At 40.2% G+C, this 19,400-nt stretch overlaps 1 protein-coding gene across 2 annotated transcripts; it reads left to right on the top strand.

Annotated features, from left to right (window-relative positions):
* Positions 1-1,180: 1,180 nt before the first annotated feature.
* Positions 1,181-19,093, top strand: LOC135254831 (glycine receptor subunit beta-like). 2 transcript variants are annotated; one of them, XM_064335362.1, is made up of 10 exons: positions 1,181-1,352; positions 3,864-3,991; positions 5,886-5,992; positions 6,608-6,675; positions 9,283-9,509; positions 10,192-10,274; positions 11,023-11,163; positions 13,899-14,051; positions 14,556-14,845; positions 18,087-19,093. In XM_064335362.1, exons 2-10 carry the CDS (start codon positions 3,879-3,881, stop codon positions 18,381-18,383), a joined length of 1,479 nt encoding a protein of 492 aa, XP_064191432.1. In that variant the 5' UTR covers positions 1,181-1,352; positions 3,864-3,878; the 3' UTR covers positions 18,384-19,093. The 2 variants fall into 2 exon arrangements, with proteins under 2 accessions (XP_064191432.1, XP_064191431.1); XM_064335361.1 differs by lacking the exon at positions 1,181-1,352 and adding an exon at positions 2,490-2,656.
* The last annotated feature ends 307 nt before the right edge of the window (positions 19,094-19,400 follow it).

The raw sequence follows: 19,400 nt of genomic DNA on the forward strand, positions 1-19,400 counted from the left end.
CACAGAAGGTGCTTAATCAGGTACTGTGAGAACATAAATAATTTCTATATCCCTGAATATCTTGCCATATGTATGTATAATGCTGTGTATCTAATACTGTATGTGAACAAATAGCATGTCACCTCTCAATCTTCCTTCTTTTAGAATGCCTGTCAGCCCATCTTCCTGTACCTTCACATTGTATGAATGTCCACTCTTTTTATATAGAGTGGACATTCATATAATGTGTGGATCAGCTAGAGCTCAAGAAAAACCCAATCTGAAATCATTTACTTCAAGAAAATAATTTGACTTCCCCGAATGATCGCGCCCCGTTCTGCCTGAAGATAAGCCCTCGCACATCAGTCAGACCTTTGAACCAATTGTTATCTTTGCATGGTGGATGACAGGGTGAATGCATGACTGCATTAATTCTACTCGCTTCCACCCAATGCCTGCATGTATAATGACCCGAAAATGGATTTGTGCTCCAAATAACAGTGTACTGTACTAGCGGTCCTTAGTTAGACTACCTGGTCCTTTGTATGAAGTGAAATACCGGCATGAAAACTGACAAATGTCACAGAATTCTGAAAGGCACCATCTCACACCACTTTCTGGAGGTGGCACAGAATACAAATGACAAAGTCATTCTGCTATAGCAGATTCATTTGAAAGAAAATTGCTAAAAAGGCTGCTTCTGATTAGTGCTGTAGCCATTATATTGTGCGAAATACAGCCATTAAACAGCACCCCTTCTGATTATCTGATCATTCGGATAGGCACAGTAGGCTGCTCAGCCTCCATTTAACAGTATCCGAATGATCAGATAATCGGAAGTTGTACTGTTTAATGGCTGTATAACTCTTGACAGTTCATATGAGTCTCACGAGGCATAAACTGTAGTCTACCAGAGTAAAGTGTATTCTCAGTGTTGACTCAACATTGAACATTTTACTGTGTGTTTTTTTCTTTGGGGGGCAGGGACTGTGTCTTCTGTGTTCGTTCTCTTATGAGGGTGCATGTGCCTCCTCATAACAGACAGACGGCACTTAGTGCTCATTTCCTCAGAGGCACTGACGGCTGTTAGAGTGGCAGTCCTGCAGTGCTGGGTCGCCCCGCTGCAGAGAAAGCTGGCAGTCGGCCACTCTCTGCATTTGATTAGGCGGGGGGCAGATTACAGTTTGGTTGCATCCATGCCGTTCCATCCCCCTGGGTTCCTCCTTTGTGTTTGTTTTTAGAACCATATGCTGGTGAGGAGGTGAAAACAGCAGAAAAAATAAATGAAAAAGAGGTTTATCATCATGAATCATGGATTTACATGGATGGATGTGTGAGAAAAGAGAGGAATTAAGATAAAGTAGCTTATTTTGGTAAGAATGAAATGTCTGTTTCTGGATTACAGTATATTATTGGAATCAAACTTATGTTAGGGGTGAGTAGGTGCTTAAAGGATATTTCGTTCATTGCTACATGACACTGAAGTATTTCTGGTTAAGCTTGAAATACAATATGTTTGACTATTGAACAAACTACAGTTTGTTCTGGTGTTACTGATTAAGTGTACAGGTGAATTTTAAGAAAAGATGTATGGGTAATAGAAAATGAATTTAATTTTAAAAGAAGTTATATGTTATTTTTAATGGAACATTTAACTCGGGTACTTCTTATTTTGTGATTATACATGTACACATACTTGAAGGAAATATACATTGTTTTGCACTCTGCTCAAAAGAGACACACAATCACTCTTAAACTGATGAAGGCCATTTTCAAACAAAATGTTTCTCATCCTGTTTTTTCTAACTTTTTCTAAAGTTAACCATTTTCCTTAACTTTAGGAAATACAAAGGCAAAATAAAATAGCTGTTAGCATCTTAGGTCATAACATGATGTTGCATTAGAAAATGCATTATTGCTTCATAGCTGTATGTAAAATATAGTTGTAAATGTGTGTTTGATATCAAATGTTTGTAACTGAAAATTCAATTGTGATTGAAATATAGAATTAAGATTTAATGTAGACTCCATTCCTTGGGACGGGAACCACTGAGGTACAGTACAGTAGCTTACTATTGATGCAAAGTTGTGCTAAATTTACCTGTTAGAAAGCTCATTCCCTATTAATTTTCTAATAATTTTCTAGTTCAAATCATTTCTGAGAAGTTTCTAAATAAGTATTCTACAAGGATGGGGGTCAGAGTTTTGTGTAAATGAAGTGATGGAACTGTTGTGTTAAAATGGTTTCTGTACAGTTTCTAAATACGTATTCTACAAGGATGAGGGTCAAGGTTTAGTCTAAATGAAGTGACATCTACATGTGGCTCATGTATTCCTTCAGTAATTGACCTTAGAAATTCCCTATCTCGAGGACACTTTATCACGGTTTAAATAAAATTAGATCGCCAAACAGCTCAATTGAAAAAACGGGCAGTTGACCCCGCAGAACGGTCATGCTTTCATCCCGGTCTGGACAGTTAAATTGCTTGTGCGCAAGACCGAGACAGTGATTTTCCATAGCTTTGAAGCTACTGCGCATGTGATAGGACAGGTACATGGCAAGCACGGACTCCATCTTTTGCATCCTTAAGTAGAGCAGTACAGGGGGTTACAAATAACGTTGCCCACTGGGACACATGCAATACAGTATATAGCTAATGTTTCCCTAGGTTAAGTGGTAAGTACATTCTAATATAAAACCTATTGAATTTTTTTTTTTTAATGTGTGAAATGTGTTTTCTGCAGCACCATGATGCGAAATTGCGTTTGAGCTTTGCTTCACTGTAGTTCCGCAATCTCCTACCCAGTCTGTCATAGCGGTGGATAATTTTGTCAACGTATTACCTTTATATACGAACGATGCGAGTGTACGTGACTTTGGTGGTTCGTAGATCTAGGCAGATGTGAGGATGTCATTATGGTGATTCGGGATATATGTGCGTCTGCTTGCTGTGTGGCTGTGCTACGCATGCTAAGGATAATAATAATGTGACGCGGATCTTTGCATTGTTGACATACGAAGGATGAGGATTGTCATCTTATATTCTGGATTTATAATGGCACCATACTCAAAATATATTGATCCAAGAGTTTGGATTTAACGTACATGTCGTATTTGATTGTAAATCATAAATATTGACATCTTTATTACGGAAAATCTACACGTAGGTAAGCATGGAAGTTGGACCTACTGGTTTCGTCATCCAAGATAACTTTAACTTCGTTATTAGGTTTTCGTGACAGTGAACTGAACGTGTTGTAAAACACAATGCTGATATTTGTTAATAATGCTACTGCTTAGGTACCCTATACCCGTACACAAAACTGGCTGTTGTGGTATTTCTTAGATTTTATCACGTGATTGATTTTTTGAGAAAGCAACATGAAGAGTTACTTTAACTTTTTTAGGATCCTTAGAACTGTTTGTTTTCATATAAGTTTCCTGGAAAATGTTATGTGATTTAATAACCTGATTATAAAAAAATGATGTAACCAAAGAGTCCCCGGTGAATTTAAAGTTACGCACACTTGCCAGATTTCCCAGGGAAAATAGAGGAATTGATAAGGATAGCTATTTGGAGGAGGGGCATGGAATGATGTAATGATCTTTAGATCTGGCCACACCAAGTTGGCAACACTGCTACCTGTACAGCAGTAGAGTGTGGAAAATAGCTGTGGAGAGTAATCATGTTTCACAGGGAAAATGTGTCCACCACAAGGAAATGTTGCCTGCTATGATATGTCTTTTTGTGACGTTTCATTTAACTTTTACACTGATTTTATTTGAATCAGTAGACCAAGTCTCTTTGCAAATGTTTTGAATACACCAAATCTGGCATTTGTTTGTTTTAAATCTTTGTTCTTTTTTTTTTATTCCTTTGCAGTTTACATTTTCCAATATGAGGGCTATGGAGATTGCCCTCGTCCTTGTCCTTGTCCTTGTCTTGTCTGTGATGGAGGCATCTGCCAAAGTAAAATCATCCAAGAAAGGGAGGAAGGTTGTCTGCCCTTCGTAAGTGTTCAAGTTTGAATTAAATTACTTGGGATCAGGAGTATTATGCTTATGTTAATGGTTTGTTGTCTGTGGACTGTCCTTTTATGTGATGTGACTCTAGTGCATGATTATGATACTCATATGGAAATGCAATATACTGCAACATATTGAAGTAAAATATATTATTAAGATCAGAAAGGATATTGCAACACTTCATAATATGTAGGAAAATAAGCAAATTGCTTTCGATTTCAGGTATTTCAGTTGTTTGAAATATACTACAGCCTATTCTGATTCCATAAGGGAAGACAGAATATTGAGTGCTGTAAATTCAGTTGTAAACTTTAGACTTTAGAGATTTTTATTTTTTATTTTATTTATTTTCAGAATCCACTGGATTATCATAATTGCCAAAAGCCTTTCTGCATGTGTCAATTCCAGCAGTATATGATAGTTGTAATGGTTCCCATTTTTGGCCCTTGCTTCCGTTACCTATATGCATTCAAATTCATGGATGTCTATGCAGTGGTGAAGGAGATGATCATGATATGAACCCAGCAAACTACGAGATATTTTTCACAAGCATCGCCTTACCCTTAAGGTTTTTTTTTTTTGTTTTTTTTTTTAAGTCAGAGTTCATCATAAGAAACATACTCTCTAGCTCTCTGCTCAGTCAAAAAAAGTATTGTGTCTGTGTAAATGTAATTTTTTTCTAATTCTGGATAAAATAATATTAAAAGTTATTCTTGGGTCCATTTGTAGCAGCTCATGCATTAATAATCCAAAAAATGAAAACAAAACATTATTGTGTCTGTGATTATTCTGAGTCTGTGATCTGTTAATTCTGGGATAATCCTTTGCTTCTGAAATCCTCTTTTATTTTCCAATGTGCAAGTCTAGGATTTATTCCCCTTTGCCTATTTCTGACCCTGAGTTCAATTTAAAAGTGAAAACTGCTTCCAACCAACAGTATAATCACAATATTATTGTAATTTTATTTAAAAGCAATTGTAAACTTTTTTTTAGATTGAAAGATTGTAATATTATGTTTTTTCCAGATACTTGTCATGCCTGTTAAGTAGTGTTCGTATTTCACGTAACTAGATTTTCTGGTAATGGTGCATGGTTTTTTTTTTTTTTTAACCTGGAAATCAAATCAAATGGAAAGTTTTGGATTGGTACATCATAGCGATTTTTATATAGCTCACAATAACATTTTTGTTTCTGAGCATGAAAAAATTGGTTCCAGTCCAGTTTTGGGCCTTGGCCTGTCAGACCATTCGAATGAAAAGTTTATTGGCGCGTGAGCTCTTTGTAAAATGTGACGGCTATGCTTTGATCATGGGAACAGCACATTTTTACACATGACTTGAAAGTACCCCGCTCATCTTGCCAGTTTTAATCAGATGGACAGTGTGCAATTGTATACTGAATATCTTTTTATTAAATTCTTTGGCAAAGCTTTAAGGGAGTGCTATTTCGGTCAACCTTGGAAGGGCACCATTGGAAGTGCGACCCATGTGGCTTGTATTTGTTCCCTGTCCTTTTGCCAAGGGCAGATTTGACTGGTGTTCACCAGGTTAATGCTACTTTTTCGTTAGCTCACCTTGGCTATATGTGGGGCACAACTCTAGCTTCCCTCAAAGGCAAAACAAACCCCATTCATTTTTACAAAAATAAATCTGAAAGGATAACAATAACTCATAAATCTTTGCGCAACAAAACATTCTGTGTAAAATAAACCCTGATCGAGTGCTTTTAACTTGAATTGATTGTCCTTGATCCTGATGCTAAAACAAAATTAATGTCCTCCATGAGTTGTTTTCTCATGCTGAAGCTGTGCTATTTGAGTTGCTATTAACCTTCAGGGCAGTATACATTGAATTTGAGTTTGTCTGTTGAACTGCCACAGACAGTTATCAGCAGAAGATCTTGCACGAGTCCCAGAGAATACAACAAGTAACATCCTGAACAGGCTACTGGTCACTTACGATCCCAGAATTCGGCCGAATTTTAAAGGCAAGTTATTTTTGTGCATTAAGGTAAAATCTGATATTGCATATTTTTGCCTGTGACCTTCATTTGTACAAGTACTTAATCAGCTGAAGTCAAATATACTTAATAATATTGCATGCAACCACTGTCCATACTTTTAAGTTTTTAAAAAATTGTTTAAGTAAACAGTTATCTTTTGTGTATGTTTATGTGGTTTTGCATTTCTGGGATTTTCCTGCACAGAAGTTGAATCTTAGAACATTGCCCAGTGCATTGTCCAGAACATGTCCCAATTTAGCCATATGTGTTTTAACTAGATGGCATTATATAATGAATGAATGATTATCTGGGATGTTGATTTAATTTTTTAAATAAAGAATGATTTGGTGGATTTATGGCCAGGCCATACAGTATTTATGTGGAGTGTAATCAAACAGATTCATATCTCATTCCTTACATATCATTCTACTCTGTAGCTTCTTGTATATTGTAATATTAATGTGAATGTGTCAGTATATCATGCATAACTACTTTTAAGTTCATTCTCTCTATGAATAAAATCTGAAGCCTACTTGAATTGGCCATTATGCTGTTTTTAAACTGGGAAATATTGTTCCCATTTCAACTTTCAATTTCTAGGTATTCCAGTGGAAGCCAAAGTGAACATCTTCATAAACAGCTTCGGCTCGATCCAAGAAACCACCATGGTAAGAGCGGTTTCCCTCGAATATAAATATGCAGTCTCTATTTCAATGATGGTTTGGTTAACAGCATGCAAATATATATATTTAGGATGTTGGTGGCCACAATCTGAAATAACAGTGATGTGTCAATATGTTTTCTTTAACTGGTGGATGGATACACAACATTCTAAGTTTACTGTGGGGCCTAGCTGCTATCAAGTCACAATATGCTGATACCCAATAAAATGCGTTTTGTCAACTCTAACAGACTTTATATGAGTTAAGCAGATCACATTTACTCTATCAGAGTAAAATGTACTCTATTAGAGTTGATTTAAAACTGACCCCTTTACTGTGCAAATGTTGAGTGGTGATACATGCTTTGCAAGTCCTGGCACCAAAAAATGAATCTGAGCACTGATATTCTACTGCACAGCATGTGGTCATTTAAAAATTCCAGCAATGGTGGTCCCCAGGATAATCACCTAAGAGCATTATTCTTTTTGAGTCGGTGATGTGTCAAATAATAGAGAACCCATTAAACGTTCAGCTCCTTACGTGCTCCATTTGCACGCAGATGTTGAGCAAGGGAAGAAAGGTTAACCGCAAAGGGAAACCTGACTCTTACTGAAATAGAATGTACTACAATATGTTAAAAATGTGTGCATTATTAATACAAGCAGTTGATAGCGATGATGACAGTCACCGTAATTACAACAGTAATATTTTATTTCTAAATTGCAGTGGCCACTTTGTGTACTTAAAATATTGCTTTTCTTTTATCATTGTAACATTTTTATGTCTCTGTTTTTTATGTTTTAATCCCTTCGTACTTGACTAAAGTAGGCCACATAAAACCAATGCTTTATTAGCATGTTTTTAAAACATTTTGCTGACTATTGTAGAAGTACATTTTTCCATGCGTTGCCACCGACACTGATGGATTTTATTTCGGGAAAATACAATAGAAACAGGAATTTTGTTTCCTGGCCATTCTTTAACATACACAATTAATGTCATCAGCTGTGTTCAGCAATAAATCTGCTATTCGCAAGTGTTCAGGTGCAGCTGCCTTCAGATGGAAACTGCTGGTCTCTTGCACAGCTAAACTCAAGCAAATTTTAATGAAATGAAAAGAAGATGAGGAAACATTACTGAGTGCTTTTTGTCCTTGCCATCTCACTGCTGCTTTAAATAATCCCTCTGTAATTAAATTCTGAGACTCAGTATTAATGTGGGCCTTAAGAGATGGGGCGATTACCAGTCTTCACGATAACACTGCATCTGTGCTGCGGTCCCACAATATGAAGCATACACATACACATCTAGTACAGGGTGGAAAAAATCTTGATGTGGTGGTATTTTCCACAACTATTATGGCCAAAGAATGTCATCTGCTTTTTTTGTTATCTACATGTACATCAAAATTACTCATTTTAGTCATTCAGGAATAAGCTCAAATGTACAAATATTGTGGGTAAAATAATATGCTTCTCATTTTGCATCTTGTGGACAGTAATGAGTGATCTCTCCACCAAGATGGTGTCAGTGACAGTTTTTTCATCAGTGCCGAGGTCACTGCAGTTGACTAGCAGTGACCCTCAGCAACATAGTAAGCAGCTGCAGGACTGAATTAGGGTTGTTTGACTTTTTTCCCTGAACCAAACAAAGTCTTTTTTTTCTTTCCCCTTTACAATTCCCCCCCCCCATATGTAAGTGAAAACCAGAATAAAAGTGCTAACGAGTGCAACTTCGTGGATTTCTGTGTCGCGGTTGAAAACTGCTCAGCCCAATTAGCGCTAATGAAGGCTTGTTTTTTTTTCCACGCCGTGTCGCCGATGTGTAGGTAAACTTTGAACCCTGCAGACACACAGCCATTTGTATTCCTGGCTGAAGTGCAGGCGCAGGAAGGTGTTACTGAGAGAGTGGCACACACGAGGACCCTGATAAACACCAGCTGTGTGTCTGTGCCTGAATCCTGCAAGGAGGCTTTTCTCTCAGGGCCTGGTCTTCAAGGCCCAGACATTTTCCCCCGGACTTGTTTTCCACCGTTTCTGCTGTTTTGTTTTGTTTCATTTTTTTGAGACCCTGGTATAATTCCTGTATGCAGCAAGAGTCTAGCTGTGCCAGTTTTTTCACCTGCTGGTTAAGTTTGTGCCAGAATGGAATCGCCTTCATTTTTCATTGTCAGTTTTTCTTAGAGGAAAGCACTTGAGCGTAGAGCAGCATTCTTCCCAACTGCCTCTTCCTGGGGGCCAGATTCACATGGAGCAAAATGTTTTCTGTCTTTTTCTGAATCGTTCCAGCAAATATCCAGCTATGTAAAAAAAGTGGTTGAAGAGAACAGTGCATGTGCAGTAGTATTGCCCTGACAGAAATGCAATATATGTGAAACTATATTAAAGGAAATATATTATGAATATATGGTGACTCTTTACAATATATTGGAAAATATGTAAATGCCATATTTTGTGAAATAAATGTCAACATATATTATTATCATCATTATGTTTTTCAAAATGTACATTTACAGTGTATTGCATTATAGTATTTCAATGAAGTAAGGGCTTATATATTGTTTGATGAATGAAGTTTTGGACATGGCCTCTTCTTGCCTTCACCTTTATCCAGGATTACAGAGTTAACATTTTCCTGAGGCAGAGGTGGAACGACCCCAGGCTGAGGTTGCCCACGGACTTCAAATCTGACTCCCTCACCGTGGACCCCAAGATGTTCAATTGCCTCTGGAAGCCTGACCTCTTCTTCGCCAATGAGAAAAACGCAAACTTCCACGATGTCACGCAAGAGAACATCCTGCTCTTCATCTTCCGCAATGGTGACGTGCTCATTAGCATGAGGTAGGATTTCTTAGTAGATTTTCAATTGAGTATGACTGAGGTTGGTATTCTTAACCCTGTTTCATTTAGCACTTGCACAGGGTGGATGGAATGGGAATTGTGTTGGGTTTTTTGTTGGGTGTGATTGGCGCAAACATCTTGCATGCTGTGATGATTTTGGGCTCTATTGTGATAGAGTAACTGATGTTTGATCATAACGCTACTGTGTAATGCTGGCTATACTGTAACCTACAACTATAGACAGGGAAACTACCAACCTTCTTATGCAAATTTGACATTTGCTTTACTGCATAAATATTCATGATTTATATACTAAGGAGAATTGTTAACCCAGGGGATTTTGTGCTTTTGGAAACATTGACATCACAACAGCCTGGATTGTCACTATGGCATATGTGTATAATATGTAGTTATACACAATGAATGATTCATGAAATGTAGAAACCAACTAAAAATCTCTGCTTGACGGATATATTGTTTAGATGTAATCACCTTCTGAGCTGTCATCTCTTCTCTGTCTGAAAGAAGGGTGGCCTGTCCACTGTCCTTTAAAATAAATACTAGTATAGCATCAGCTCTTTGGTTAAATACACAAGGTAGTGTGAATGAGTGTGATTTATGCATTGAAGTAAGACTCTCAGTGAAATGGCTTGTTGGTTTATTATTATTCATTATTTTCCAGGTTGTCTATCACTCTGTCCTGCCCACTGGACCTGACCTTGTTTCCCATGGACACCCAGAAGTGCCACATGCAGCTGGAAAGCTGTGCGTGAATATCCCCCTGTGAATGAACCCCTCATGCTAACACCTTTTAGCCTCTTTGGAATTTACCAAAATGGCCCTTTTGATGATCAGCTAATCACTGCATCTGGCCTCAAAAGAGCAAGACGTGTGGCACCGTCAGGGCAGCCTACTCTTAAGCCATGTAAAAGTTCCCTGAATGGGCGGGGGTTTGGTCACCAGCCACGACATCTTCTGAGCTGTGATTCATTTTGTAGATGTTACCCTCTCTGCCCTTTCTGTCTGTTTAAAGCTAAAAACTACGAAAAGAGAGCAGACTGTCCTCTCTCCTTTAAAAGAATTTGCATTTTCTTCTTGTTAAGTTGAACATGCTCGTGAATTCTAAAAATCTTTGGTAGCGGTGAGTTCTTGTCATGGCATGCATTCTTAGTATGCCTCTTGGGTAGTTCTGTGACAAATAAAAATTCAGGGAAAAAAACATGGTTTGATGTACACTACTGTGCCAAGCATGTATTAATGAGTCTTTGCTTCAAGGATATGTCCAATCTTGCTTTTTTATAGGTGTCCTTTTTTCCCTGTAACTAAGAATTGATTTGTCTTCAGTGAAATCTTTATGTTAAATCATGACAATGTAGGTAACGTTAAATTCATATTTTCTTGGAAGGGTAAGCTTCAGATGATAATGCTGAGAGAGCAGCTCCTGACTGCTCTTAGCGGTGTGCAGTGTTGGCGAGCCCTCAGACAAGCTGTGTCCTTCCCCTCGTGCTTACAGTCGGCTACACAACGGATGACCTGCGGTTCATGTGGCAGTCCAGCGACCCGGTGCAGATGGATGAGATCGCTCTGCCTCAGTTCGACATCAAGCAAGAGGACATCGAATACGGGAACTGCACCAAGTTTTACAAAGGCACTGGTATGTGACTTTTATCTGGTGCGCCGTTCCTTATGCAAATACTGATGAGATACCACCACTATCACCTCATTAACACCATCACCATAATCCTCATCATCATTGCCGTCATCATTTTCATTTTCAGCCAATAACAGCCATCCTCAATACACTAGACACATGAAGCTCATTCCAAGTGCAAAAACATTTCCTCAACCTGTCACATTCGATACAATCGATTTATTTCAGCATTCATAGGTGGGTCATGTTGTTACTATTTTGTATTCTGATGGGCTAAGAACACTTGATTGCTCCGTGTGTATCTCTGTACATATATACTTACATTCAGTAGATTCATGCACTGCAATTAAGTGCATTATAAAATGAGACCCGCCCTCACCCTTCACCACCCAAAATAGGTAACAGTGCCAGTAATTCAAACATTCTTCTACCTATCTGGAAATTCAAAATTGATGGCAAAACCAAGAAATACATGTCCAAATTACTTGGACAAATATAGAAAAGCCTCTACTGTACATAGCCAAATTATTTGCTTATATTTTTCTGGTTCAGTGTCTTTTAGGTTTTCATTGTCGTTTGTGAAAAATTGCACCATGTTAATACAAGTAATACTGACAATAACATTACATTGCATTTCGTTAACATTGAAATGCATGCTTCATTGATTTACATAGTTGCAGTATATGCAAACTGTTTGTAATGTTAATTATTTTAAAATAATTGTTTTTGTTTTTATTCAAGTTACTCTAAATAAATTAGACAGATCACATTGTTCCAAAGTGAAGATACATTGGGTTATATCTGTTAAACAGAACTGGCTTCAAAGGAAAGTGAATTCTCTTGTTTTTTTCACCAAAGGAAAACAAATGTCACAGAATTCCTTTGTAAATTATCTACCCCACAAATCCCCAACAAACTCAACAATTTCACTGTAATATTAATGGTGTCTCCCTGTCTGAACTCAGTGTGTTGCATTACATTTCATTGTGTTATATCATTTTATTTGCTGCTGGAAAATCAGATTATCCGCCATGTAAATTAGATTTTTTTAAAGAAACTATGAAGTAAGGTTTTGCCAGAAAACCGAAAACGCAGGCTTGAGGTCAAGCATATAGTCACATGAAGCTTTTCCAGCGATTACATTCGGATGGATCTCACCCCGTAGCTCATCCATGACATAATCCCCAGCTGAGACAGCACCCAAAGAAAATACCCAGAAGGCATTGGTGCTGACAAGCATTGCGTCATCTTTCTGTGTTTTTATTCTGAAGCAAAACAAGTAATTCACTGCCCCAGTGGAAAGTACACCCAGGCAAATGGCAGAAGGGAAAAATTAATAACAGTTATTGTTGCTATCGATCGATCAAGTCCTATTTTTACAGAGTAAATTGTAAATATAAAATCATTTCAAAATGCAGGTATCTGAGGAGTGTCATAACAAGCAAAAAGATATCGAGGTTAGCAATTGATGTTTATGTCATTGTAACACTCATTACAGCATAAAAGTTCAACGTATGAAAAATGATTCCCAAGGTACGGTTAATGTCTAGTTCAAATACTGAAGAAAGATTCCTGGTAAATGATAAAATATGTGGGGAAAGTGACAAGATAAAATAAATTAAAATGTACTAGTCCTCATTAAACCTCATAAATCCAGGTTTGGAGGTCTTACAAGGAGACTTGCTAAGGGTTCCCAACAAAGGCTGATTTGTTTTGGGATTTTGTGGCATGGGACTTTGTGGCATTTCTTCTCTTAATTATTTAATTACCCCCAGTCATTTTTGTTAAAGCCATAAGGTACAGCTTCAGATTGTACATGTGTCCAATGTTTGACACTTAGGAGTGAACTGCCATTGATGTATACATTTGTTTAGACAGTCAGCGAGAATAATTGGTTGCAGTGTGTATTTTTATCTTTGAATTTGTTTTTACAGTGCATTGCATTATATTCCATTTACGTAAAAATTTATACAAAAAAATGCTTACTTATGCAGAATTCTCACAAGAAATATGTATAGATATAACATGTCCTGCATTGTATGTCTACTTTGTCTTTTCTACTGCCTGTCAGTTACAGATTGATAGAGGTCTGAGGCTTAAGCACACTTTAATAAGATCCACATATATTAGACATGATAAAGATTCTCCACTCCATTGATCAAGGCCTCACACAGCAGCTGTTCATTCTGTTGAAGATGAGCAACGTTAAGATGATTTATTCCTTCTGTGGCTGTGCTTGTCACATTGTACAGCTTGCCAATTATTCCATATTCATTTATTCAGTTGAATAGTTACTGAAACAATTAAGGTTCACGACCATGCGCCAGGTGTACAATGGCAATAGCCCACAGTGACATCAGACATCAGAGATTTTAAGCTCAGTTCCTTACATATTAAATAATGTTACTGTGCCACTGTTGTTGCATTGATAAACACACCTGCAACCCTTGTCCTGGAGAGCCACATGGCTATGCTAGTTTTTATTTATTAAAATCAGAAATCATTGACCCAAAAATCATTGACCCTGGTGAATTGAGTTAAATGGGTAATCAGCTGATTTAACTGGTCAATTATGTGGTTGTGTATAAGCTGCAAGAGCCAGTAAACCCCTGGAGTTCTTCAGTAGCTGGGTTGCAGACTTGTGCAGAGAAGGATGCATTATATATTCTGAAAAGGTTCTACATGGTTCCCTTGCATTTTTTCAGAGACTGGGATGATGTTGTTGTTTTTGTTCCCAGGTTACTACACCTGTGTGGAGGTGATCTTCACACTGCGGAGGCAGGTGGGGTTCTACATGATGGGCGTGTACGCCCCCACCCTCCTGATTGTGGTGCTGTCCTGGCTGTCCTTCTGGATCAACCCAGATGCCAGTGCAGCCAGAGTCCCCCTGGGTACGCCCCCCTCCCCCTCTTTACCCCACCCTCCCGTGCCCTCTCCATGCTGAGGGCCGAAGGGAAGCGCACCGGCGGGCGAGATCGCGACCGCAACCGCCACGGTCGACCGGCCGCGGCTTCCTCCCGAAGCGGCCGCCCATTCTCATTCCACCGCCCCCGCTCTCCTCCCCCGTTGCCCTGCTTTGTCGGTCTCGTCGCCCACCCGCCCCGAGCCCCGCCCGCTTCCCGCCGGAGTCACGCATCCCATCTGGGTGACTGGGTTCATCTCAGGTCAGTCGCATCCTCTCCATTCTCTCTGCCTTTGACCGTGTCTCTGTGTGTCCACGTGCGCCTGTGTGTGTCCGTGCGCGTGTTTTTGTGAGCTCGTGTGGCTTGAGGGCACTTACTGAAGGACACTTGTAGGTCTTTAGATGACTTGCCGGCTTGCTCATCGCTTGTTTTCCCAAACGTGGTGTCCCTCGTCCGGATCGCTGACCGACCCCACTCGGCCCCGTCTTTTAGGAATTCTGTCGGTGCTGTCGCTGTCTTCCGAGTGCACTTCCCTGGCCTCCGAGCTCCCCAAGGTGTCGTACGTGAAGGCCATCGATATCTGGATGATCGCCTGCCTGCTGTACGGCTTCGGGTCCCTGGTGGAGTACGCGGTGGTGCAGGTGATGCTCAACAGCCCCAAGAGGATCGAGGCCGAAAAGGCTAAGTTGGCACAGAAAAAAGAGGCGGAGGGGAAGACCCCATCCAAAAACAACACCATCAACGGGACGGGGGGCACGCCCATTCACGTCAGCACGCTGCAGGTCAGTGACCGTCTCAGCTTGCAGATTTTATCTGTTTTTTTATTGGGTCGTTACTGAAACAGTTCAGGTAAGTACCATTCTTAAGGGGTACAATGGCTTTAGCCCACAGTAGCGCTCTCTGTGAGTGGCATTGGCCCGTTATCATTTGATTTTATGTTCAGTGGCACTGGACCTGTTTGGTTTTACACTCAGTACTTCTTCAGGTACTTCTTACCTGTTGCAGCACATTGCTGTGCCTCACTAGGTTAAAGTGAATGGTGCGTTTTATGTTCTGAAACCATTCTCCATTGTTAAATTGCGTTTGTTTGCGGAGGTCCTGATCTTGCGATTGTTCAAAAAAGTCTGACTGACAGCATCATTAGTTCTTCAAAGAAGTGCAACGAAACAATAAAGAATGCTTTTTAAAATGACCATCACCAGCTGAAATGTGTAGCTGGGAACTGCAGTTCTCTTTCCACTGGTTTTAGGGCTCCACAATTCTGGCTGGTCTTTCCCGGATTCCAAAGATGTGTTAAATGAATCGGCTTCAAAATCATCAGAACAACTGAATTCCAATTGGGATGATTTGATGGCATTTTCCTCTTTATTTATTGGTGTATCCACCTCTATTTTTAAAACTAAATCTAAAAAAAAAAAAACTAAAAACCACTAAGTGACTAACTGTAATGTGTTGTAAACATAATTTCGGTCATGTTAAGCCCACATTATGTCAGGAATGTTAGCTGTACGTGCTTATACATACTAGGATTATTCACTGCATGTTTCACAGAAGGAGGCGACTAAGGGTGGATCCTGTTTCTTTTTTTATTTTTATTGAACAATTCAAAGATTTCCTGTCATAGCAGCCAATTCGCTACTTCCAGGTCACCATGAGATCAGGGGACAAGTAAGGAAGATAGCATTTCAAGAGTGTCTGAACACCGCCTTCTCTTCCATTTTGAAGCTAATATAACATAGCTGTGAATCCATCTAGTGGTCGGTTCTGGTACTGCATTCATCCCTCCCCAAGCATCACTGCTTGCCACATGCTGTGTTCTTGACGATGTTGTACTCTCAGATGCTCTCACACAGCCTGTGGGATATTTTTATCAGCCTGGAAGAACACAGTGCCCTTCTCCCATAGAGCTAATAGGTGATGACATTGAACAATTACGAGGAGATGCTAAACAGAACCTTGAGGCTTAGGCCAAGACAAATAAAAAAATCCGTGATTTATGACCGTCCCAGGTTTCTGTACTGGCCTCATTCTTAAGAACTGCTGCCGTGTCCAGTGAGGGCATACATATATAGTCATTCTGAAAGATCAGACACAAAAGTGTAGCTAGCTGGATCAAGACAAAAATGGCAATAAGATTCAAGCCAATCCTGTCTTCAGTCCAAAGAAGCACGTTGGGTTCCATGCAGATTTTAGCTTTCTGCTAATACGTGCGAAAGACGGTAACATTTAGCAGCGTGAGCCTAATAGACGGGACAGAGCGTCCTGCTCGTCTCCTCAGCCGGTCGGCTTGCGCGCTGTTCCTGGCCCGATGGCACGCAGCGATGATGGCAGCGGGATTTAAATGGGCGCGATCGTCGCCAGAGCGCCCCGCTCGCCGGTACGAAACGGCCGGCCAGGGCGGGGAAGAGAGCGAATGAGCCGGGACTTCGGCCGCCGGGTCTCTCCCGTTAATGGGGTTAATCGATCGGAGCGGGTGACGAGTGAAACGCGCACGGAGAGTCGGCGCGTGGACGTACAGACAGGGCGGGTCTCGATAACGCAGCCCAGGGAGAAGTCCTGCGGTTTCGTCATCCGCGTTTCCAGCTAGCTTAGCTCTTCGAACCTAAGGCCGGGTGCTTTTCCTAAGCGCTTGCACACGGCTCAGCGGTGCTGTTAGATGCCAACCCCCTCCTGCGGCTCTAAGACGTCAGGCCCGTACGGTACTTCTCTGATTAAGCGATTGAAGACTGCATACATTTCCCATCAGGACCCGGGAACCAGATAATTGCGGCGACGATCCGGGGTTTGCTCGTCCGCGCTGTGACTGTGATAGATGTTTCCGTCTGTCCGGGCGCCAGGCAGCACACAGCGGTAAGCGTGTTAGTATAGTGTGAACAGCAAATCCGCACTCATGTTACTCCGGCACTTTCGGGTTTTAAGAGAAGCTGCACATGTGCCGTTAAACCTTTCACGAGGAAAAGGATATCCAGAAATTTCTTTGACATGTCTTAGATGAAGAAAAACACCCTTTGACATTTGTGAGGCTTGCGGCGTGGAATGAGTAATGACAAGACACGCTGTGTTGCAAGCTCCAGAACCTTCCACTTAATACACTTAATTTGAATGATTTCATGCTTGGCGGTTGTACCTGTCCTCCATTTCACTCTTTCTTTTTAGGAGACTGTTTTCTGCAGAAAATACGATGATTGTGGCGGTAAACACCCCGCATGCAGCAGTTCACCTCAAGCACCTGTCGGCATCTTGCCTTCTAGCTGTTGACAGAAAGACACACCTTGAAAATTCCTGCTTGAAAAGGAAAAAAGAAAGATTGCAGCCAAGTTTCCGTTGTTAGTCCATGACAGATATTTTTTTTAAAAGACATGCTTGATTTACATATAAAATTGTATTGGCAGTAATGAAAGCTTACATATAAATTAACAGAAACCAGAGGAGTGAGGGGTCATGAATGATGGTACGGAGTGAAAATTGCTTCCGGAAAAGTCTCGCCTCTCACCGCTAGCACCAGATGGTGGGCCCGCGACTGTTTAAGGTGCGTTTTCACAGATGAATTGAGGCCATAACCGAATATGCAGAGTCTGCAAATATCTCAAGGCCTCCTGTGTTCGATGCGACTGAACGGAAAGCTGGGGAATCGTGTGACGCTGCAGCTGTTGTGTAGGAAAGCGTAGACGCAGATGTGTGCTGCGCTGCTCTCCCTTGCTATCGAATGATATGCGCTGCAGATTAACAGGGATTTATATTCTTTAAAGAATTCGCGGTCTCAAATGTCGGGTTCTTTTCACATACGCGTATCCCCACACTGCTGTTGACTGCATTGCCCTGCTTCTTGCTGCTTGTGTCAAATTCAGACATTTGGCTGATAGTTTTAGCCAGTGACTTACAGTTGGTGCTTTTAACATGCAGGAAACCACTACTAGAGCTGTCCTCTTATTTATACAAAATGATATGTATTGGTCTGTCCATTATTATTACCAGGCATGGCTTTTGTCAGCACTGCTCTGATTGGTTGCTTTGGCTCTCCAGGTTGTAGAAACCAGGTGCAAAAAGGTGTGCACTTCCAAGTCAGACCTGCGATCCAACGACTTCAGCATCGTCGGGTCGCTGCCCAGGGATTTCGAACTGTCTAATTTTGACTGCTACGGGAAGCCCATTGAGGTCAGCAATGCCCTGGGCAAGTCCCAGGCCAAGAACAACAAGAAGCCGCCCCCACCCAAACCTGTCATTCCCTCTGCAGCCAAGAGAGTCGACCTTTATGCACGAGCCTTGTTTCCCTTTACTTTCCTTTTCTTCAATGTCATTTATTGGTCTGTGTACCTGTGAATACCCCATCCCAAGAGCCTTCCCTCTAAGATGCATATCATTTTTTGCTAATACTTTGCTGTCTACTTATTTTTATTTTTTGATATTTTGATCTTTGCACTAGAAAGAAAAAGGTACTGCATTGTAGGCATCGTGCAATCGACGTGGAGAAAATAGGCTAACATTTGCAAAATAATCATCTGCCCTTTGCACTAATAACAACAGCATGATATGCAAGAGAACGATGTGCTGAACTGTATGTGTGTGTGCCCATCCAAAATTGGTGTGTAAACCTGTACTGCCAAAAGCTTTGCTTCCAGGAATACGGAGTGACAGACTGCTTGCTGATGAAGTACTTGTGTCGAAGGAAACTGTAATGATGCAATATTGTCAGCATTCAATCAAATTATAACACGTTGCATGTTTAAATGTTTGAATTAGTATATGCACAGTCCATAAATGTATCATATATATGTATAAAGTATATATATACGATGGAGAATACATCATATGAAGAATGATTGTATTCTTGAGAGCTCTTTTTAGAAACAAAATAATGTGTTTATTTTTCTGATTGATGATGTTGGCATCTTATCCCGAAAAGGGCATTGAGAGAGAGTATAACAGAGCAATATGAAAGCAGAGCAATACTTTAAATCATAATTTAAAGGAACTGAGCTGCTTGTCAGCAAAATATACAAGCTAATAAAAGACAAATGTGAACACTGGAAGCGTGTATTTCTTTTTTGCATTCTAGTGTCTATTACAGTGTATTTGTCTTGATGGCTGCTGTCTGTTTAACCCAAGAGCTGATTATAGTTTACATATTAACCATATTAGAAGTTATATTTGTACTGTAGCCATTTAAGTTATTTTTCAAAGGAATAACGGTAGCACTTCACCCGTTATGTGAATTTGCTGACACCTAGGTTCAGACCACTGTTGTGCCGGCTCAGGGTGCATCCCATAAGAATCTACGATTTTAATTGAATGCCAGTTACGCTCTTCTGTGAACATCCAAATATGGGTGGGTGTGGA

The sequence above is a fragment of the Anguilla rostrata genome, chromosome 5 (genome assembly GCF_018555375.3).
Source record: "Anguilla rostrata isolate EN2019 chromosome 5, ASM1855537v3, whole genome shotgun sequence".
NCBI lineage: Eukaryota > Metazoa > Chordata > Actinopteri > Anguilliformes > Anguillidae > Anguilla > Anguilla rostrata.